The sequence below is a fragment of the Pipistrellus hanaki genome, assembly GCF_964339955.1.
Source record: "Pipistrellus hanaki genome assembly, chromosome: 13".
Taxonomy (NCBI): domain Eukaryota; kingdom Metazoa; phylum Chordata; class Mammalia; order Chiroptera; family Vespertilionidae; genus Pipistrellus; species Pipistrellus hanaki.
Window position 1 is genome coordinate 27,141,932 of NC_140515.1, and position 22,129 is coordinate 27,164,060.

At 42.8% G+C, this 22,129-nt stretch overlaps 3 protein-coding genes across 7 annotated transcripts in view; 2 read left to right on the forward strand and 1 right to left on the reverse strand.

Annotated features, from left to right (window-relative positions):
- The window catches only part of FANCD2 (FA complementation group D2), a 73,204-nt gene extending 70,948 nt beyond the window's left edge, over positions 1 to 2,256 (forward strand). For both annotated transcript variants that reach the window (XM_084901888.1, XM_084901887.1), the window contains exon 44: positions 1,878 to 2,256. In XM_084901888.1, the coding sequence (XP_084758014.1) occupies positions 1,878 to 1,955 (78 nt within the window). In that variant the 3' untranslated portion in view covers positions 1,956 to 2,256. The remainder of the gene's footprint in view (positions 1 to 1,877) is intronic.
- Positions 2,257 to 2,358: 102 nt separating this feature from the next.
- On the reverse strand, positions 2,359 to 7,352 carry FANCD2OS (FANCD2 opposite strand). 4 transcript variants are annotated; one of them, XM_084902008.1, is made up of 5 exons: positions 7,062 to 7,352; positions 6,433 to 6,571; positions 6,243 to 6,331; positions 5,562 to 5,662; positions 2,359 to 3,851 (listed from the first exon to the last, which is right to left on the reverse strand). In XM_084902008.1, exons 4-5 carry the CDS (start codon positions 5,615 to 5,617, stop codon positions 3,308 to 3,310), a joined length of 600 nt encoding a protein of 199 aa, XP_084758134.1. In that variant the 5' UTR covers positions 5,618 to 5,662; positions 6,243 to 6,331; positions 6,433 to 6,571; positions 7,062 to 7,352; the 3' UTR covers positions 2,359 to 3,307. The 4 variants fall into 4 exon arrangements, with proteins under 4 accessions (XP_084758134.1, XP_084758133.1, XP_084758132.1 ...); XM_084902007.1 differs by lacking the exon at positions 6,243 to 6,331 and having other exon boundaries at positions 7,062 to 7,342; XM_084902006.1 differs by lacking the exons at positions 6,243 to 6,331; positions 7,062 to 7,352 and having other exon boundaries at positions 6,433 to 6,585.
- Positions 7,353 to 7,431: 79 nt separating this feature from the next.
- On the forward strand, positions 7,432 to 17,860 carry BRK1 (BRICK1 subunit of SCAR/WAVE actin nucleating complex). The gene is made up of 3 exons (XM_084902026.1): positions 7,432 to 7,621; positions 16,640 to 16,722; positions 17,223 to 17,860. Exons 1-3 carry the CDS (start codon positions 7,504 to 7,506, stop codon positions 17,247 to 17,249), a joined length of 228 nt encoding a protein of 75 aa, XP_084758152.1. The 5' UTR covers positions 7,432 to 7,503; the 3' UTR covers positions 17,250 to 17,860.
- The last annotated feature ends 4,269 nt before the right edge of the window (positions 17,861 to 22,129 follow it).

The window sequence follows — 22,129 nt, forward strand, 5'->3', positions numbered from 1 at the left end:
TCTCATAAAAAAAAATTGAGAGAGCCGGCACCGGTTTGGCTCAGTGGATAGAGCGTCTGCCTGCGGACTGAAAGGTCCTGGGTTCGATTCCGGTCAAGGGCATGTACCTTGGTTGCGGGCACATCTCCAGTGGGGGGTGTGCAGGGGGCAGCTGGTCGATGATTCTCTCTCTATTTCTGGCTCTCTATCCCTCTCTCTTCCTCTCTGTGAAAAATCAATAAAATATATTTTTTTAAAAATTGAGAGAGACAATATCCTATTTCTCCTAACATCCCTCCCAGATTAGAGTTACAGGTCAGAGAAAATTTGATGCTGGATTACTGTTGAGGTATACCAGATTTTTATTTTACAATTTTTTTCTTCCATTTTTTAATCCTTACCTGAGGATATTTTTTCCATTGATTTTTTTAAAAATTACATTTTTATTGGTTTCAGAGTGGAAGGGAGAGGGAGAGAGAAACGTCGACGACAAGAGAGAATCACTGATGGGCTGCCTCCTGCATGCCCCCACTGGGGATCGAGCCCACAACCCGAGCATGTGCCCCTGACTGGAATGGGACCTGGGACACTTCAGTCCGCACCTTTTTGACACTTTATCCACTGAGCCAAACCAGGCTCCATTGGTTTTTTTTAGAGCGAGTGAAAGGGAGGAAAGGGTGGTGGAGGGGAGAGAGAGAAAAATGGTTGTGAAACACACATTGATTGGTTCCCTCCAACACATGCCCTAACTGGGGCCAGTGATCCAGCCTACAACCGAGGTGCATACCCTTGGCCAGGAATTGAACCCTCGAGCCTGCTATCATGGGCTGTTGGTCTCTAACCACTGACCCAACTGGCCAGGGCCAGAATTTTAAAAAATGTTTTTCAGGTTTTTAACAGATTTCAGAGAGGAAGGATGAGTAGAGAGAGAAAGAAACATCAAAGATGAGAATCATTGATCTCCTTCAGGTCCCCCACTCGGGATCCAGCCTACAACTCAAGCATGTGCCCTGACTGGGAATCAAACTGTGACCTCCTGGTTCATAGGTCGACCCCCAACACTGAGCCACCCCGGTTGGGCCAGAATTTTTAATTTTAACAAACATTCTGTTCTATATTAAACTAGAGACCCAGCTGAAACCGGTTTGGCTCAGTGGATAGAGCGTCAGCCTGCGGACTGAAGGGTCCCAGGTTTGATTTTGGTCAAGGGCATGTACTTTGGTTGCGGGCACATCCCCAGTGGGAGGTTTGCAGGAGGCAGCTGATCGATGTCTCTCTCTCATTGATGTTTCTAACTCTCTATTTCTCTCCCTTCCTCTCTTTAAAAAAATCAATAAAATATGTTTTAAAAAAATAAAAAATATATTTTTAAATATAAATAAATAATAAACTAGAGGCCCAGGGCACAAAATTCAGGCACAGGTAGGGTCCTTAGGCCTGGCTGGTGATCAGGGCCAGTTGGAGCCTTCTGGCTGCCAGCCAGGGGCCGGCCTTCGTTCTGCACTGTCCCTGGAGGTTAGCACACATCATAGGGAGCGCGCAAACTCCCAGTCTCCTGGTGGAATTCCCGAGGGGACACTTTGCATATTAGCCTTTTATATATATAGATACCCACTATGTTCCTATGTCACATACATGCAGTAGTGCAGAAGAACCATGGCTAATTTTTAAGTTATGCAAATTTGGTTGTTGCAGAGTGGCAATAATCAGTTTCAAATGGCCTCCCTCCATGGTCTTGGATTAGAGGTCATGATAAAAAAGGATTCATTTTTCAGATGAATGATTTAAAACCTATTAATTTGGTAACATTGATACAGTATAGTTTTAAGTTCTGTGGGAACAGTATTATACAGCCTCACCCAGATGACCTGAAGTATTTTATTATCCTTTGCCCTTAGGATGGTGAAGAAGATGAAGCAAGTGATAGAGAAAAGGAGCAAGATAGTGATGAGACTGACGACAACGACTCTGATTAGACCACAAAAAATGGACGCAGCGTCCTTATCTCCGCCAGCCTCTTAGCGTTTTGTGTTCAGGATTTGAAATCTGTCTCCCTTTGTCACCAGAATTACCTTATTTTGTGCTTGATTCAACTTAATAGTGAATTTTATAGGTCGTCTAACATCAGAGGCCTGGCTCGGGATTCCAGTGTAGTATTCAGTGCTCTACTGCAGAGTAGTCATGGCTCTGGACTTGGGGAGCTAGCTTTGAATTTATTTTGTAATTTATGTTTATAGCAGTTTGACAAATAAATTGTTTTAAGTTCCGCTTCAGCTACTTCTTTTCTTCTGGATTTCCTTTAATTAGACGAAATTGAATTGGGTTTTCCGCAAAGAAATAAAAAGCGGTGCCAACATTTAGTTCTACCAATGAAAATCATGTTTTTTATTGTAAGAATTCTCTTTCTTTGAGATAAGATGATCTTTGTGTTCTTTTAGAGGAGTGATAAATTTCTTGTCAATGCCCAAATAAGATAAAAGTGAGTGTTTTGGCTGCTTTAAAAAAAAGTTTGCTCATCATGTCCATGTAAGACAAAGGGGGAAAACTCTGGTTGAATTTGTATATGTAATGTTTATTTCCACATTATTCTGAGTTAAACCTATAATCTAGTTACAACTATGTACAAAATTACTTACAGTTTCTTAGAAATGGAACATTAGTGGTACCTTGAGCTAAAATGGAAAGTCTCACATCTTCAGCCAGAAAGTCCAGTTTTAGTGCTGCTACCAAATTCTTGCTAGGTTACAAATATTAATATTTGTTAATATTTTTTGGTACTTTTTAATATTTGTTAATATTTCTACCCACTTTGGTATTCTCCAGTGGTATTAGGAGGTGGCTGGTTAGGTGTTGGTTGTGTTTAGTAGAGGAGTTGGTTGTTTTGTTTCTGATTTTTAAAATTAATCCTTAACCCATCTATAGATTTTTGACCCCTTCATTCTCAGGTATATCAAAATTGATGTCTCCTTCCTTGACATACCTTTGTTTCCCCAGTTCGTTATGGTCTTAGATGTTTAAGTGAGTTCACACTAGGCTTATTTATATGCTTTGTTTAATGGTTCTTTATCACATGTACATGTCAATGCTAATTTGACTCTATTCTTTTAAATAGATGTTCAACATTTCAATGGAAATTGTTCTTCCTTGCTCTATCACTGGCCCTCTTTTGGAGGGGAAGGGAGGAAAGAGGCTCCTGAATTTTCACTGCTTTACAGAAAAGCAAGATGGTTGGGGCAATGTCAGTTTCCTTTCCATGGAAAGGTTTCTGCAGGCTCCAGGCACACAGCGAAGGGAATGGTATGGGGAAAGGGATCAGGTGGGGGACCCTTCACTTGGAGTGTTGCAAGGCAAAGGTACACTTCTTGTACGTCGCATACAGCAAGAGGATGGAGCGCAGCATCTGTTTGCACATGGTCACTGTCATCTGAATCTGCGGCTCCTTAAGTCCAGTGGGCCACTGGTGCTCCCGGCTGATGATTTTGCAAAAGGCTGACTTGTCTGAAACTCTGAAGGTGCCAGTCCACTTTGGAGGCTGAGCCGTGATGACCCTGCCAAAGACCGAATCCACTCCACTGAGGCGGACAGGCTGGGGCTTCCTGACCAGCCCTTTCTTGTTGTTAATGGTTCGGAGCTCTGAGGTGTGGCAGGGTAACTTGGGACTCACCCCGGATTCCAGGAATGGGCTGTCCAGGACTAGAGTGACCTCTTGAAAGCAGAGCTGCACTTCCAGGTCAGAAGGGGTGTGTGGGAAGCAGGGGGAAGCCCTAAAGGGGTGCTTGGAAGAAGGTGTGGGTGTTGTGTGCCGCAGCCATTGGAAGCTCTCATCCAGTGGGGTCCATGGTGACCAGAGCTGGTATCCTGCCATTGACAGTCTAAAGGAAAGGAATCAGAACATGGAATTTCCCTAGCATGGTTTTGGTGAGGGCATGGCCATTCAAATTCACATATTTTTCACATTGACTTTAACTTATTCTAGTCCCCCAAAAATAGAGTCCAGTAGATGTTAGGGTACTAGTATTTCTAAAGAGTAGTAAGGGATGGTGACAAGTCTTGAATCTGTCAAGTGCCATGTGTACTAAAACTTCATTAAACCTTATCACAAGTCTTTAAAGGTAAGTTTTAACCCATTTTACAGATGAGGAATACAGGTGGGCAATAATAAACAATAGTTAAGAAATACAAGAATAAACTTGTGTATTCACAACTGTAAACCTACTTTTGCCCACCCCTGTAGATTTGCCCTAAATGGAGCATCCCAGTTAACCACTGGGACCTGTGCTGTGTTGATAACTGCTAAACACACCTCTGAGACTGTAGAGGCTGCTGGCACTTGATGATGAGACACTGTGATTAGGAGCTCAGAAAGGTCCCATCTTACCAAGTAGGTGGGACTCAATCCCATGTACTTACACCAGTGGTTCTCAAAATATGATCCTGGGACTAGCACCTTTCAAAGTCAGAAACACTGTGGGGAGGGCCCTGCAATTTGTGTTTAAGTAAACCCTCTGGGGCTTCTGATGTACTTAAAGTTTGAGAACATACACAGCTCCTCTTAAGGAACTTCAGCTTTCACTATTTTTAATTATCAAGACCAATCCCTTTTCTTTTTATCCAGTTGTATTCCTCTGTCCCTTCTCTTTTCTCCAAAAGGAAAACAGCAGCAGATTTTATTCCATCCAGTAATGGTGTGACAAATTAACACTTCCACCATCCTTTGTGAGACAATAAAGTTCACTTTTTACAAGGAATTGGTAACATTTGAAGCCAGAAGACCGGCCCTAGCAATTAGTATAGAGATTTGTTGATTTCCTCCAACTGGTGTTTCCTGACCTATGCTGGCCCTGTGTTCAAATGTCTGGGCTGCTTTAGGATGAGAAACTGACACCCCAGGGATCCTTATATACTCCAAACAGCCTACCAAAGACGTCTGGTGCTTGAGATCATGACCCTGAGTATACAACCAAGATCAGTGCTACTCTGGTACACAACCATGGCAAGGTGGGATGACCAAAATAAGTATCCTTTTCCTGACTCACCTCCTAAGAGCAAAAGGGGCTAAAGGTGTTTAAAAAAACAAAAACAAAAAACCTTTCAAATGTCCAGCCTAAGTATTCAGCAGAACCACCACTTTCAGGCAAGATTTACATAAAATGGTTCACACCCCCTTCACCTCATCCCCATTCCCACCATCCAGAACTCACTGCCATCCACTCTAAGGGGGATTGAACCTTGGAAGTCTATTCAAGTTACTCTAACAACTCCCCAAAAGGAAACCCCGTGTTCTGGCCAAAAAGGGTTCCCCTTCATACTTGTCCTCCGGTTCCAAGGAACCGGGTCCCCCAGTGTCCCCACCTGGGAAAGAGGAAGGCAACGCGTCAAAGTGCCGCTGAGGTCCCTGCAAACTGCAATCCGAGGGCCTGAAGCTGCCTGTTGTGGGGAGCTTCCCTTCCCGGTAGGAAAACAGTCTTGTTCCCTGGGAGCCCCTACCCGGGGCCTGGCCGGGGCCAGAGGGCTCTGGCTGAGGAGGTGGAGGCGGCTGTGGGAGCCCAGGCCCGGTCCCACCATCCGGGCTGGGAGCTCACCTGCTGAACTCCGCGGCCATCCGCTCCAGAGTGACAGCTGCTGGTCCCCGCCGCATCTTTTCTCCACCAGGCGCCTGGCAACGGCCTTTGTGACCCAGGACCTGGGGGGGGGGGGGGGGGGGGAGGCGGGGGGAGAGACTGGAGCGGCGCAGGGGGCAGTCGGGGAGCGGGGCCTTCTGGGCGGGGCCTTCTGGGCTGGACTCCCCACCGCCACCTCCTTGGAATGCCAGGTTCCGAAGTGCAGGTTCGAACCCCGCCCCCTCTGGCCCCTCCCTTCTTTGCTACATCTGTGTTCCTTAGATCTAGTGGCAGAGCACGGGCCTGCCCACTTCAAGGGGTGTGGTCAGGAACGTGCTTTAAAATCCCCGGACCTATAGTTTAAAAGACTTTATTAAACCCTGCTCAGTACATGTTCTGGCAGTTACCCAGACTCTGAAGGCTTTTGTTGCTGCATTGGATTGCTCCCCGTGCAAGGAGACAGAATGTACTAGTAAAAATGTTCGCCTATCTAGAACAAGAAAAAAGAATTCGTGTCTTCTTCCTTTGACTTCCGAAAATCTTTCCCTGCATTCTGTTAAATCTCAGAAAAGACGATGCGGTCCCATTCTCACCAAGCTGAAAAACTGAACCTTTCACCGTAGTAAGAGTGATCCGACAACTTTGACAGCATCACTCAATTACCTGGACCGCTGAGGGAAGACATCTATTCAGTTGACTGCTATATCCCTGGTGCCTGGCTGTCGAGGAGCCTGACAGTATGCAGAAGGTACCTGGGGAGGAATTAACTAATGGCCCACTTGCTCTTCCCTTAACCACACAGAAAGTTGGCCTTGCACTTGGGGAACTATGTAACACAAATCAGAGCTGTCACCTTTTGTCTGGCTCTTTGGGTGAAGCTGAAGTGGAGAGACTGGGGACCAAGGGAGGGGTCAGGCTGAGATTCAGGTTTGAAAGTCCAGAGAGTCTTGAGAAGCTTGTCAAGAATTGTCAGCTGCTGTGTGTTTGTGTCCCTGTGGAAGGAGAACTAAGTGGAGATTGGAGGAATCGTCAAAATGCAGAGATGGGCAGAGAATTACGACTCTTTAATTCAAAATTAAAATGATTCTGAATTACAAAACCTTTTCAGTAAGTTTTTAATTTTCCTCTTGTTATCTTTAAAGCAAATAAAATATTTTTTATTGCACAATTGTTTTTAATATATATATTTTAATTGATTTCAGAGGAGGGAGAAGGACAGAGAGATAGAAACATCAATGACAAGAGACAATCATTGATTGGTCCCCTCCTGCACGCCCCACCCTGAGGATTGCGCCTGCAATCCAGGCATGTGCCCTGACCGGGAATCAAACCGAGACCTCTCGGTCCACGCTGGCGGGGCAGGATATTTTTTCCCATTGTTTTTCAGAGAGTAGAAGGGAGGGAGAGATGCAGGGAGGGAGAAACATTGTTGTGAGAAAAACACATTGACTGGTTGCCTCCCGCATACCACCCTGCACTCACCTGCGCTCGATCTTGTCTTGCCATTAATTTACAAATTTCCCCTTGCTGGGCATTTTGTTCATTTGATGAATGTAAGGTGGAACATCATATTGTGTTGTTGAAAAGCATTTTTAAAATAACTCGGGCTTAATGGGATTTAATCGGTTATGCCCAATTTATTGCCGACACAGACCATACCCTCAGTCTGGAGCAGGCGGGGACGGAGGGCCCACTTGCCCATGACCGGGAACCGCGGTGGGTTGGGGCTCCTGGCGCAGGCCCACTCCATCTTCCCGGTCGGAGTTGAGCAGAGCAAACCCGGCCAGGAGGTGCCATCGCGCAGGCGCATCAGGACGCTCGCGGATACGCGGTCGGCGAGGGAGGGTGTGGGCGGGCGGCGCAGGCGCACGGCGTCCTGGAGGGTCGGGGCGCCTGCGCAGTCGCACTTCCTTAGGCGGCGGCCATGGCGGGACAAGAGGATCCCGTGCAGCGGGAAATTCACCAGGACTGGGCGAACCGGGAGTACATTGAAATCATCACCAGCAGCATCAAGAAGATCGCGGACTTTCTCAACTCGTTCGGTCAGTGGGCGGGCGGCGGGCGGCGGGAGGGAGGGAGGGAGGGAGGGAGGTCTCGGAGGGGTGGCCGGGCGCGGAGACGCTTTGACGGGCTCTCTCCGGGAGGTCTCTGCTCTCGCTCTTCTCTTCCTCCTCCAGGCCCCACCTTCCCCCTCCCTCCCTGGCCTCAGGCTCCACTGGGCAGTCCCCGTAGGGTTTACCCTGCTCCACGCTGAGCTCAACGACCTTATGGCCACGACTTTGGATCCGTGGACTAGTTCTTCCTTTTCCCAGACCTGTCGGGCTGCCCCATCCACCCTGTGCGCCCTGCCCTTTCTCCAGGAGTCTTCTCGCCGCCTCCGCGCTCCTCTTCCCTTCCGGGTCCCACTTTACATTCAGAGAGCACCTTCTAGAACAGACTTAAGCCGTGTATAACTTCAGGATCGAGGGGAAACCCTTTAGCTGCCCGCCCCATTCAGCCTTCTCCCGTCTGTTCCTTTCTCCCCTGTTTGCTGTGCTGGGTGGTGGGAGGTAAGGTCAGAGGTCAGGTCCAGGTCGTGTGGAGTCATGGGAATCTTCTCTGTATTGTTAAGCATCTAGCTGGCAGTAGGTGTTCTTTCTGCTTCTAGCAAAATCTCTTTCCTAGGCATGGCCTGCTCATGACAGTCTTTATTCGGTATTTTTTCTGGACAGCAATCCTGTAACAGAATCCCATCCCCATCCCATGTTCTTCAAATGTTTAAGAACTGGGTAGACTTAGTAATCATAAGGTGTAGGCATCCCCATCTAGTGATCTTTTCAAACTCATGTGCTTCTGTCCCACGAATTCAGCAAAATCAAGCAATTAAAATTAAGTAGGGGAAATGGTCTATTAAAAAGATGTTAAAATGTATTATTTTCTAGCTAGAAGACTGATGAGTTCTAAGGGCAGAACATGGAATTTGTCAGAAAGCATCCGCAAGAGAGACTAGTTCTCGGTGCAAGACTCTCTCAGGACTATGGACGACACAGAACAAGAACCATTTCCTGAGTCAAATAATTTTTTTCAAATTTATTTTTATTGATTTCAGAGAGGAAGGGAGAGAGAGTGTGTGTATCATTGATCGGCTGCCTCCTGCATGCCCCACACTGGGATAGAGCCCACAACGAATTAAACTGTGACTTCCTGGTTCATAGTTTGACACTTAACTACTGAGCCTTGCTAGCTGAACCTGAGTCAAATAATTTTATCTTCAAAATGAAATAATAGCCCTAACTGGTTTGGCTCAGTGCATAGTGCAGACTGAAGGGTCCCAGGTTCGATTCTGGTCAAGAGCGTGTACCTTGGTTGCTTGCACATCCCCAGTGTGCAGGAGGCAGCTGATTGATGTTTCTCTCTCATCAATGTTTTTGACTATCCTCCCTTCCTCTCTGCAAAAAAAATCAATAAAAATTTTTTCTTTCTTTTTTTTTTCTGGTTTATTTTAACCTGTCAACTCAGTACTGTTATTTGTTAAGAACTGAGGTGCCACTGGGCTGCCGGGTCACAGTCTCCATGCGAATGGCCTGGGTGGCGGGCGTGCGGCAGGCCGAATAAAAATTTTTTTTAAAAAAAGATGACATAACTTCAGAACAAAGCAGAACATTGTTTTTTATTAATATATTTACCTATAAGGTATATAGGACTATAAGCTTGATGTATCTTGATATGGTGGACTTCCTCACTTTCCAGGGATTGGGGGTGAAGATAATATTATTGAGAGAATAGTATGAATTTATATGTCAATAATACATATTTATATAAAAAAAACTTGCTATAGAGTTTGTAGTGTGAATGATATCAAGAAAGTATAGATCTCGCCCTAACCATTTTGGCTCAGTAGATAGAGCGTCGGCCTGCAGACTCAAGGGTCCCAGGTTCAATTCCGGTCAAGGGCATGTATCCTTGGTTGCTGGCACACACCCAGTAGGGAGTGTACAGGAGGCAGCTGATTGATGTTTCTCTCTCATCGATGTTTCTAACTCTATCCCTCTCCCTTCCTCTCTGTAAAAAATAAAAAAATAAAAAAAAATATATATATTTTTTAAAGAAAGTGTAGATCTCAAATACCCTGAAATTTTTTGAGGACTGAGTGAAGGAACACAGTTTAGTGAAAGATAAGTGGGTTTGGGGACAGGAGAAAGAAGTTCAAGGAAACTAGACTGATTTTAATGAACTGAAAGCATTTGAGAAATACTGATATTTACCCTATTATTCAGATATTCTGAGTTTCCTCAGAGATTTTAAAAAAAATTTCATGCAAATTTTTCAATGTTCTCATAACTGGTTTCTTCTGCTTTTCCAATAATTAGGGGGTTCTTCATGGCATTCTTTACTCATAACATTCCTTCAAAAGAAGAACCAGTTAAGAGAAACCAAAAGGTTGCATGCAAAGGAAAGATGGAATGATGACAAGATCATAGCTTTGGTTTGGTCTGGAAAGACAGTGGAAAATAGTTGGAAACATCACTGACTTGGGGAGTTTTAACTTTAAAAGGGTATAATTAAAAGACTTTTTTTTTAAAAATATATTTTATTGATTTTTCACAGAGAGGAAGAGAGAGGGATAGAGAGTTAGAAACATCGGATGAGAGAGAATCATCGATCAGCTACCTCTTGCACACCCCCTACTGGGGATGCGCCCGCAACCAAGGCACATGCCCCCGACCGGAACCTTTCAGTCCGCAGACCGACGCTCTATCCACTGAGCCAAACTGGTCCCGGCTAAAAGACTTCTTTCATCTGTTATATAATATCAGATATGTATACTTAGAATATCCAAGCAACACTCTAACCATGAGAAACACTGGCCAGGGCTATCTTAACACATTTTTAATTTTTATCTTTGACATAAATCTTCTTGACATCATCATAGCCATTAAATTTATATAGTGTGTGAGTCTTGCACCTGACTGAAAATTGAAGAGTCTGAATTTAGTATTTGCCGAAGAGAAATGTATTTTATTTTATTTTATTTTATTTTATTAGCAAAGAAATACCTGCTCTGAGATTTTATCAAATGTATATGAGTTACATTTTGTGATTAGAGAATAAAGACTTTTCTTTTTATTCAAGATTCCTAACAAGTCTTAGACTGAGGAAATAGACACAGAATTCTAATCTTTAGGAGCCAGAAGAAATGGCTTTCCTTAGCTTAATCTCAGAGGCTGTCTCCCGTCGTGTCCAGCCCATCTCGCCCAGTCCTGCCCTAATGGTCACCTGATGTTTGGAGTAATTACTGGGTGGTTTTTGAAAATTTTGTTTGTTTATTTACTTATTTTTAATTTCAGAGAGGGGGTAAGGGAGAGAGGGATAGAAACATGAGTGACGTCTAAGAATCATTGATGGGCTGCCTCTTGCATGCCCCACACTAGGAATTGAGCCCACGACCCGGGCATGTGCCCTAACTGGGAACTGAGCCATGACCTCTTGGTTCACAGGTGGATGCTCAACCACTGAACCACGCCGGGCTCTGAAAAATTTAGTAAGTGAATTTAGTCCTTTAAAGAAAAGTTCAAAATTGTAAGTAAGAACAGAACTAGGAAGCAAGAATAAAAGTTAAAGCAGTCTGATTTAGCAGTTAAAAAGGTGGTGAATACTGGCACATTAAGAGTTCAGACAAAAGACCAACAGGCTGAGAAACTGGATAAATCATTAGAATACGCTTGAGTATACTGTCCTGGCATTGGATGACTGGAGATGAGTGTGTGGGATGTATTTTTCTATTCTAAGCCCTTAGCATAACTCTTTAGTTCTGATGTGCATCTGTGGGGCTGGCGTTGAGTTTATGGTACTGTGGTTTGGTGGTGCAGAGATTTAACAGGAGCTTACTTTGAGGACATCTGGAGCTCTTTGAAAACGGCAGCAGTCCTACAAGCCTCACCCTGTGCTTTGGAAAGGGGAGTTTTTGCAAGATAGCCAGTGGTGTCCGACAGCTTTTACTCTGTGATTTCTGCCAGTGAGAGTAAAATCGCAATCTCTGTAGTTTTCTCTCTCAGGCCTGGAGGCCACCTGAACCTGAGAATGCACAGATTATAAAGCAGTGATAGCATCCCAGCACTAGGCCTGTTTTGTATTTGGAACTGAAGTTTCTAAAAATAGATTGTCGTAGATGATGGTTTTGTTTTTTTAAATATGTTTTTATTGATTTTCTTTTAGAGAAGAAGGGAAAGGAACAGAGATTTGGTTGAGATGTCATATAGGTTAACTGAAACAGGTGGTGTTTTCAGTTAAAGTCTGGTGATAATGTATACAAAAATGCACTCTGGTTTCAGATTTGTTCAGCTGCTGAATGCTTTCCTTGCATTTTATACAGCCGAAACCGGTTTGGCTCAGTGGATAGAGCGTTGGTCTGTGGACTGAGGGGTCCAAGGTTCGATTCCAGTCAAGGGCATGTACCTTGGTTGCAGGCACATTCCCGGTGGGGGGTGTGCAGGAGGCAGCTGGTCGATGTTTCTCTCTCATCGATGTTTCTAACTCTATCTCTTTCCCTTCCTCTCTGTAAAAGATCAATAAAAAATATATATATATATATTTTTTTTTTAAAAGAAATACATTATACATTAAACTTCGGTATATAACCGAAGTTTCTAGAATTGACAATTTAAATTTCTCAACACTGCTTATTCATGTAGGCCAGTAGCATCATGTTGTTCTTGGATTCTGATTCATGACCAGATTGACAGCTAGAACAGAACAACAGCCCAGGAAGGAAACCTCCCTCTAACCACCTGCTTCTTTGGATATTTTTGGCTCCTTTTTATGGGAAATGACAGATTGTCAGTGATAACATTCATGCTGTTACTGAATAGCATACATGATGTGTCTTTGAGCTTCTAAAAACCACACTAAGCCCTAACCGGTTTGGCTCAGTGGATAGAGCGTCAGCCTGCTGAATGAAGGGTCCCAGGTTCAATTCCAGTCAAGGGCATGTGCCTTGGTTTTGGGCACATCCCCAGTAGGGGGTATGCGGGAGGCAGCTGATTGATGTTCCTCTCTCATCGATGTTTCTGACTCTCTATCCCTCTCCCTTCTTCTGTTAAAAAAACCAATAAAATATATTTTAAAATAATAATTATATATATATATTTTTTTTTCTTTTTTTTTTTTTTTTAAACAACACCACCACCACCACACTGAAAGAGATTTGATCTTGTAGGGCAGTCATGGCAAAGTATATCCAGGAAAAGTAGGGTGCTGAGGTGCTTTTCTACTCAAGCTAGACCTGGGAATTTGAAGAAGCGGTACTAGCAGATAAAAGGACAAGATTGAAAAGAAGAATGAAGAACCCTGGCCAGTGTAGCTCAGTTGGTTGGATGTCATCCTGTACACCAAAATTGGAGGGTTTAATTTCTGGTCAGGGCACATGCCTTGGTAGGGGTGGGTATGGGAGGCAGCTGATTGATGTTTCTCTCTTCCTTCCTCTCTGTAAAATGAATTTCTAACAATTATTTAAAAAAATTAAAGAAGGATGTCCAGAATAGGCAAATCCATACTTCCATATACACCCAACTGGGATCAAACCCACAGTCTAGGTATGTGAACTGATCAAGCATCGAACCTGCAACCTTTTGATGTACAGTATGATGCTCCAACTAACTGAGCCACCCACTCAGGGCACTAATAGAGGTTTCTTTTAGAGATTTTCAAAATTCGATTATGGTGATCACTTCACAATTCTGTAAATATTCTAAAAACCATTGAATTATATTTTAGGCAGTTGAGCCTTATGGTAATAAATTATATATCAATGAAGCTATTGCTAAAAATGAATAACGAAGAGTAGCCATGAAGATGGATGAGTGAGAAAGGATCTAATATGAAACAAAAAGAAAAAAATGAACTAGAAAGTGGAAGAGTCAGGTTGCGAGCAAATTTAAGGGATGTGGGGAATAAATATGGCTTCAGAGGCCCAGGAGGATGGTAGCAGAGTAATGGGGAAGTGTAATGCCATGTGAGGAAACTGGGTTTTGATCTCAACTCTGCCACCCTTTTGTCCTGTCAGTTACGCATCACGAATACTCCACTTATCTAGGCCTTTGTTTCCCCACTTGTAAAATCAGTGGAGCCCTGGTCTGGTAACTCAGTTGGTTAGTGCATCGTCCTGATATGCCAAGGTTGCAGGTTTGGTCCCGGTTGGCCACATAACTCGTACAAGAATCAACCAGTGAATGCCTAAGTAAATGAAACGACAAATTGATGTTTCTCCCTTCCTCTCTCTCTGAAAAATCAACAAATAAATTTTTTTTAAATATATATTTTATTGATTTTTTACAGAGAGGAAGGGAGAGAGATAGAGAGCCAGAAACATCGATGAGAGAGAGTCATTGATCAGCTGCCTCTTGCACACTCCCTACTGGGGATATGCCCGCAACCAAGGTACATGCCCTTGACCGGAATCGAACCCGGGACCCTTCAGTCCCCAAGCCGATGCTCTATCCATTGAGCCAAACCAGTTTCGGCACAAATAAGTTTTTTAAAAAAAATTAGTAGGCACACTAGAGAGTCAAACTTCTGTTTTACTAATATCCCAAAATCAATCTCTCTCTCTCTCTCTCTCTCTCTCTCTCTCTCTCTCTCTCTCTCTCTTTTTTTTTTTTTTTTTTTTTTTTTTTTTTTCAGTAAACATCTATGTGCCAGGCAAGACCCTAAGATTACAAAGATTAATAAAAGGCAATATATGCAGTCTTAGATAGTTTGGCTCAGTGAATAGAGTGTTGGCCTGTGAACTGAAAGGTCCTAGGTTCGATTTTGGTCAAGGGCATATGCTTGGGTTTTGGGCTCAATCCCCAGTGCAGGAGGCAGCCGACCAATGATTCTCATTATTGATGTTTCTCTCTCTGTCCCTCTCTCTTCTCTGAAATCAATAAAAAGATATATTTTTTAAAAAGGCAATATTTGCCTTTGATTAACTCATTCTACTGGGGAAACAGTCATGTAAATAAATTATAAAGCACAAGCACATAAGTATCACTTGGTTTTGTTACATGAATATTTACTCATGTTATTATTCTTCAAACTGGTAATTTTTTAGTGGCTGTTTTAATAGCCTGACATAGATATGTATACTTTACCAAAGCATTCCTAAGTAATAGTGGTGAACATTCTTGTTTGTTAAATATTTATCTAAAGCGAGAAATAATAACTGAAGACCAACTATGTAAGTTAATTTACCAATTAGAAATTCAGCCATAAATATTTAGATAAATAACAGAGGAGGGAAAATTATAACCATCTGTCAAAGACCTCTCAGAATTCAATTTGAACTGAACCTTGAAGGAGAATGTTTAGATGAGTAAGATTTGCATATGATGAAATGAAAATTAAGGCAAGATCAGGGTATAGGAAGATTTGTGTCAAAATGGGTGCCAAAGCATGTTTGCATAACATCCAGGGAAGAGATTAAAGAAAGGTTGTGAGCTAAGTGTTAAATCACTGAGTGGGAGTGCATCTCAGTGAGTGGATATTTTAGATTCAAGTGAAGAGTATTGAGAGACTGGAGGCCCAGTGCACGAAATTCATGCACTGGGGTGGGGGTGGGGACCTCGGCTTGGTCTGTGCCCTCTCACAGTTCGGGACTCCTCGCTTCATACCGCCCACCTGCTTGCTGCTCCTTAGCTGCCCGGAGGCAGGAGAGGCTCCCACCACTGCCACTGCGCTCGCCAGCCCTGAGCCCAGCTTCTGGCTGAGCGGTACTTCCCTCGTGGGAGCGCCCTGACCGCCAGGCTGCAGCTCCTGTGTTGAGCATCTGCCCCTATTGGTCAGTGCACGTCATAGGGACTGGTCGTTTCATCATGGTTGCTTTGGCTTTTATTATATAGATGACTGAACCGTGTTGGAAGAAGTGGTAGGAAATAATTAGCATGCCTAGAAACCTTTTTCTCCTGTGTATTGAGAATAGTTATAGAAAGAGTATACAAGTCTGTTAGAGAAGTTTGCAGAAGACAGGTGTTTTAGGGAAATACATTTCCTTTTGGGTAAGGTGGTGAAAGAAGATTGAAAAAGGTAGAAAACGAATTTTGCAGATGGAATGAGGGCTTCCCAAGATATTTAACATTCAAGTTTTCTCTGATTCTGAAGGGCATCTGCAGATATTGATGAGACATTAAGTGCCCTGGTAAGCACCGGCAGTGCTGTGGCTTCCATTGGCTTAGAAACACTGGCACCTTCCCTTCTTCCCACAGTCTCTGCTGCTTTCTGGGCCTCTGCTTTTCCTCCCTGTTAAGATTATTTTCTTCCTCTTTTTATTTTTCCTCTCTTGAAACTTAGTTTGCCTATTACCAAATGGTCATCTGTACAGCGTTGGTCTGTTAGTTTCCTATTGCTGCCATAACCAATTACCACAAAGGTAAAGGCTTAAACCACACAAATTTATTATTTTACAGCGGTGTAGACCAGAAGTCTAAAACTGGCTCACTGCGCTGAAATATGTTAGCAGGGTGCCTTCCTTCCTGGGGGCTATGGGAGAGGATATGATCTCTTGCTCATTGGGTTGCTGGCAGACTGGTTGTCTGCTGAGAGCTGTTCCTAGCTTCTGAGGGTCACTTGCAGCTCTTGGCTCATTGCCCCCCTTCTCCATCTTCAAAACCAGCAATGGCAAGTTGAGTAGCCCTCCACACTTTGAGTCTTTTTCTGCCTTTCCTCTTCCTTTCTCATCTACATTTAAGGGCTAGTGATTAGATTGGGCTCATCTAGACAATCCAGGACCTCAAGATTCTTAACTTTAATCATATCTACAAACTCCCTTTGTCATGAAGGGTAATACTCACAGGTCCCAGGGATTGGGGTGTGGACATCTTTGGGAGCCATATTCTCTGCCTACCACAGATCCACTGTAAGCAGCTGTGTTCCTAAGATGCTTCTCCCTTTGTCCTCTCCATTCCTCTGCTTTGCCTACCTGCTCCCATTCATACTCTACATGAGATACCTTTTCTCTTCTTCAGCTTAGGGGGGAGAGAGTGTGTATGTGTGTGTGTGTCTGTCTGGAATGACATTAATCCTGAATATCAGTCTCCTTTTACCAGATATGTCTTGTCGCTCAAGACTCGCAACACTGAATGAGAAATTGACAGCCCTTGAACGGAGGATAGAGTACATTGAAGCAAGGGTGAGTATGATGGCCAAGATGTTTCCTTATGAGGTTAGTCAGTGGCTGTGCAAGAGAGAGTGCACATTGCTATGTCTTGCTAAAACAAACAGGCAAGCAGAAATAAGTTTAGAGAAGTTAAGTACCTTGCTTAAATGTGAACCAGGTTTCTGAGACTCTAAAGCTATCTTCTTTTCTACCACTCACTATTACCTAGGATCTAAAATACCTCTAATGCGCCGAGACCGGTTTGGCTCAGTGGATAGAGCGTCGGCCTGTGGACTGAAAGGTCCCGGGTTCGATTCTGGTCAAGGGCATGTATCTTGGTTGCAGGCACATCCCCAGTAGGGGGTGTGCAAGAGGCAGCTGATAGATGTTTCTAACTCTCTATCCCTCTCTCTTCCTCTCTGTAAAAAAATCAATAAAATATATTTTTAAAAATATAAATAAATAAATAAATAAATAAAATAAATACCTCTAATGCTTTTGAATTTATCTAATGCTCCATTTTCCTTCTACAGGTGACAAAAGGTGAGACCCTCACCTAGAGCTGTGCCAGACTGCTGCTGGGAAGTTGCTTTACGGAACACAGGCCTACGTGGGAAAGGTCCCAGCAGCCTTCCACTCCTCCTCTCTCCTTAAAGAGCAACAGGGCTTATTCTTGTTTTTCTTTCTTCAAACATGTGGCCTTTGGGCTCTGCCATGTTCATCTGGCAGTGTGATATGGCATGTGGGGAGAAGTCCAGGGGAACTCTTGAAAACATTTAACCTTTTCAGTAACATTTTTAAAACTACTTGTCAATGTATTTGAGGCACTCAGAGCCAAAAGCCTGGGACTTTTTACTAAGGTCCTTTCCACCTCTCTCTCTCTTTCTCTCTCTCAGATTTTCCTTACAGTTCTCATTGCCTCTGCATTGATTCTATAAACAGTCTTTTCTCCTCCTACCTTTGTCGGGAGGTAGCAGACAGTCCTGGCTGAGAGACTCATGCCCTGGCGAGGAGGCTGCTAGAGAATGTTGTTGCTAATCCACCAGTTTTTGTCCTTCTTGGGAGGTCAAGGCCAGGTCCCCACTTGGCTTGAAGGGACATTTTCAGATTTTTCTTTCTGTCACTTGGGGTGTTTGCCTCCGATATTTCCCTAATAAACTCCTCAACTTTGTCTGACTGCTGTGATTGTGGTGGGAGAGGAGCTAGAAATGGGACTCCTCTATTCCACAGACATAGTTTTAACAAAACTTTCAGGTGTAGCTGCTTGATCAAAACCTAGGTGGCTTACCAGCCTGAGCCCTCATATTTGGACTTGGAGCTGACTAATTTATCCTGGGAATCATTTGGTCACTCAGCAGGCATTTTGCCAAGTGCTTACTTTGTAGATACGTTATGTTCCAATAAAAGGCACATCATTGAATGAAGCGTGATGCTTACAGTCTTTTGCAATACTAACATTCACACAATTTAACCACAATCCAGGGTATTAAAACCAGGTTTTATAAGGTATAAGCCAAATGTCTACTTTTTATTAAAGCTTATAGTTTAAACAGAAGAATGTAAAACTTGTCATTTCCGAAGCTTGCAACCTTATACAACCACCTGAAAGTCATTCAGTATTGCCCTTTTCCTTTCCTCAGTCCTGCCATCCTACCATGCTAATACTACAACTCTGGGTTGATGAATTCTCTAAGTTAGCGTCTGCCTCCTGCAACGTACTTGAGTGTCTCTTCTTAAATTGCCCAGTTGAATGCCTTGCAGAAGGTGGGTAATCAGTAAATAACAATTGAACTGACTTATAGAGCTCAAACTGCTTTGTACTTTTAGAATCCTTGCTTAGACCTTTAGAATATAGTACCTTAATTTAAAAATGGGATTTTAGCCCTATGAACTCAAGAGTCATTTGAGTTCATTATTCATAGTATCTCCCCTATCCAGGATAAAGAATTACATACTTCTAAAGTGCAAGTTTTAGGTTATCTGGTTTTCTGTAGTTTTAATAGTTATTTATTGAATTCATCCTCTGTACAAGGACTATAGCATGAGATAATAATAGGGGCAGAAGTGGTGATAATCTATAAGCTGGAGAAGCCCTCCAATGAGATTACATGTGAAAATGCTTTATCCTGCTCAGGGCATAAAGCAGTTTTCAATCTTTTTAAAAACTAAGCTTGAACGATTTTCAGAAGCAGGAAAATAGGAAACTGATTTTTTGGGCATTAGAGAGGTACCAAGTTCTGTTGTCTTGCTCTTGTTTAACATTCGCTTAGTTCACTTAAAGTTCAAAGTCACTGACTACTTTGAACTTTCCACCTTTATTTCATAAAGCTAGGCCATACTAAGTGGATAGAAAGCCTATTATTTTTTTAAAATATTTTTTGTTGATTTCAGAGAATAAGGGAGAGGGAAAGAAATATCAATGATGAAAGAGAATCATTGATCAGCTGCCTCCTGCACACCCCTTACTGAAACCCAGGCATGTGCCCTGACCGGAATCAAACCCGGGACCCTTCAGTCTGCAGGCCTACACTCTATCCATGGAGCCAAACCGGCTAGGGCGAGAGCCTATTATTTATCTCTAGGCTCCATCCCAGCATATGTATTCAGTTTCCTACTGTTGCCTGCAAAAAAAAACACACATTTGCCTGTGGAGAATGTGTTAGGGAAGTCACAGGCAGTTGGTGCCATTAGTAACTACAAAAATACAGCTGATTTCTGAAGGTAGTGTGGCCGTCAAGTAGAGTATAGAATAAGAAAATCATGTTGGGTTAGTGCTCTCAAGTTTGCTTCCTGGAGAAAAGCCAGCCTGAACAAAGGTTGTCCAAAGGTTAGGATTAGCTTATAAAACTTAAGGGTGGAGGAAAATTTTAGAACCTAGTCCACTCTGGCCTCTTGAAAATGAAGAAGCAGGCCCAGACAGGTTGGGTGACATGCCCATCTAGTTACGTGGTGGTGGCAAAGAACACCAAACCCAGGTCTTATTCCCGGATCAAGTCAGTGCCAGAGCCATTCAGGGTCTCCCAAGTCAATTTTATTTTCTGTGCCATGCTGGTCCTTTAATAGCCTCTCCCTGGATCTTATTAACAACCTGAAAGAGTAAAAGGGTAGTTGTCACATGTAGCTAAGTGGTGTCCATTGGCATTAACATTTGCATTTGCAAAAAAATTGGAGCACAGTTTCCTTTGGCACCTTGGGTTTGAGACTACCAAGTGTGAGATTGGTATTGTTCCTTAACCCACATCCTTCTGCTATAGAGAATCTGCATTTCCCAACCATAACATGTTTTTTAAAAAATAATTCTTGTGCCCTGGCCAGACTTTTTTTGTGGCTCGGTTAAGTATGGTCCTGTGCACCAGGAGGTTGCTGGTTTGATTTCCAGTCAAGGGCACACAAGGGGGTGTGCAGCAGATCAATGTTGCACTCTTACATCAATGTTTCTCCTCTAAAAATCAACCTTTTCTTTCTTTCTTTCTTTCTTTCTTTCTTTCTTTCTTTCTTTCTTTCTTTCTTTCTTTCCCTCTCTCTCTCCCTCCCTCCCTCCCTCTCTCTCTCTCTCTCTCTCTCTCTCTCTCTCTCTCTCTCCCTCCCTCTCTCTCTCTCTCTCTCTCCCTCTCTCTCTCTCTCTCTCTCTCTTTTCTTTCTTTTCTTTCTCTCTTTTCTTTCTCTCTTTCTCTTTCCCTCCCTCCCTCCTCTCTCTCTCTCTCTCTCTCTCTCTCTCTCTCTCTCTCTCTCTCTCTCTCTCTCTCTCTTTCTTTCTTTCTTCTTTCTTTTCTTTATTTATTTTTTAAATGGAAGCTCAAATAGAGGCCCACAGAGGTCAGGATGGGAAAGACCAGTTACCAAAGATATTTTTTCTTTCTTTCTTTTTTTAAATATATTTTATTGTTTTTTTACAGAGAGGAAGGGAGAGAGATAGAGAGCTAGAAACATCGATGAGAGAGAAACATCGACCAGCTGCCTCTTGCACACCCCCCAATGGGGATGTGCCCGCAACCAAGGTACATGCCCTTGACTGTAATCGAACCCGGGACCCTTCAGTCCGCAGGCCGACGCTCTACCACTGAGCCAAACCGGTTTCGGCTCAACCTATTCTTTAAAGAATATTGATATTTTGTAAAATAAATTTCGGACTTGTAGAAAAGTTTCAAGAATAGTACAAATTATTTCTATACATCATAAAACATTTTTGAATTGAGATTTACTTTTATCCATAAGTTTGAACTCATTCAATGTGACAATCCCAGGGTGACCTTATGAGTAAAATGGAAAATAAGTCCATTATAAGGTAAAATACATTTTGTTGATAAAAATTTTTAAGATGTTCCAGTTCAATAAATGATCAAGTAATCAGATTGGTGTTGATAACCCTTTTGTCTAAGAAGTTGTTCATTAGCATTTAAAATTTATTTTTTATTGATTTACTTTAAAGAGAGAAGGAAGAAGAGAGACATCAATTTGGCTTGTATGTGCTCTGACCAGGGATCAAACCCACAACCTTGGTGTATGGAGACAATGCTCTAACCAACTGAGCTATCTGGTCAGGACCTGTTAGTTAGCATTAAATGCATTGTATGTCACCCTGACCAGGTGGCTCACCTTTATTCTTTACTTCTAAGTTCCAAGGGCCCTTCCTTTGCCTCTATAACTTGTTTCCTAAGCCCATTTCTTGTACAAATTACTTTTCTGTATAGTTTGAGTCGTGGCTCTGAATTGTTTCCTTGCCAGAACTCAGGTCTGGTCTAACCCCTCTGGTCTAACAGTGTTCCACTACTGCCAACAGGTGTGAACTTCAGAGGGCACACACTGCAGTGTGAAAAATGATTCCCTTTTCAGTTTCCTTTAGTCTTTAAAAAAAAATCTTTCCGAAAAAAAATCTTTCTGATTATGTTCAGCAGAAAGTTGGTTTGACAACTAACACTTGGCATCTAACACTTGGCTAATCCCTTTAAAGCAAAATCAGGGTCAAGTGCTTTAAACAAACAATAGATAGCTTAGCCAGGCATGGCTCAGTGGTTGAGTGTTGACCTATGAACCAGGAGGTCGAGGTTTGATCCCAGGTCAGAACATATGCTGGAGGCAACTAATCAATGATTCTCCCTCATTGATGTTTCCATCTCTCGTTCCCTCTCCCTTCCTAAAAATCAATAAAATTGCATTTAAATAACAAACAATAGATACAAATTAATAATTTGTTTCCTTTGACCTTAGTTCCATTGTACTCTTATGGCAAGGGATAATGAATTTCTATTGGTAGTACTAATATAAAATTTTTCTCAGACGTTTAATTGCTTGCATATGCATAGAATACCTTTGAAAGGAAGTACAAAAAACTAATATTGCTGCATTCAGGGACTCTTTCTGGGTGGCTAGGGGAAGAGAGGGAAAATTTTTATGCTCTTCTGCATAAAATTTTAATTTTGTGACCCCCAAATGAAGAGAA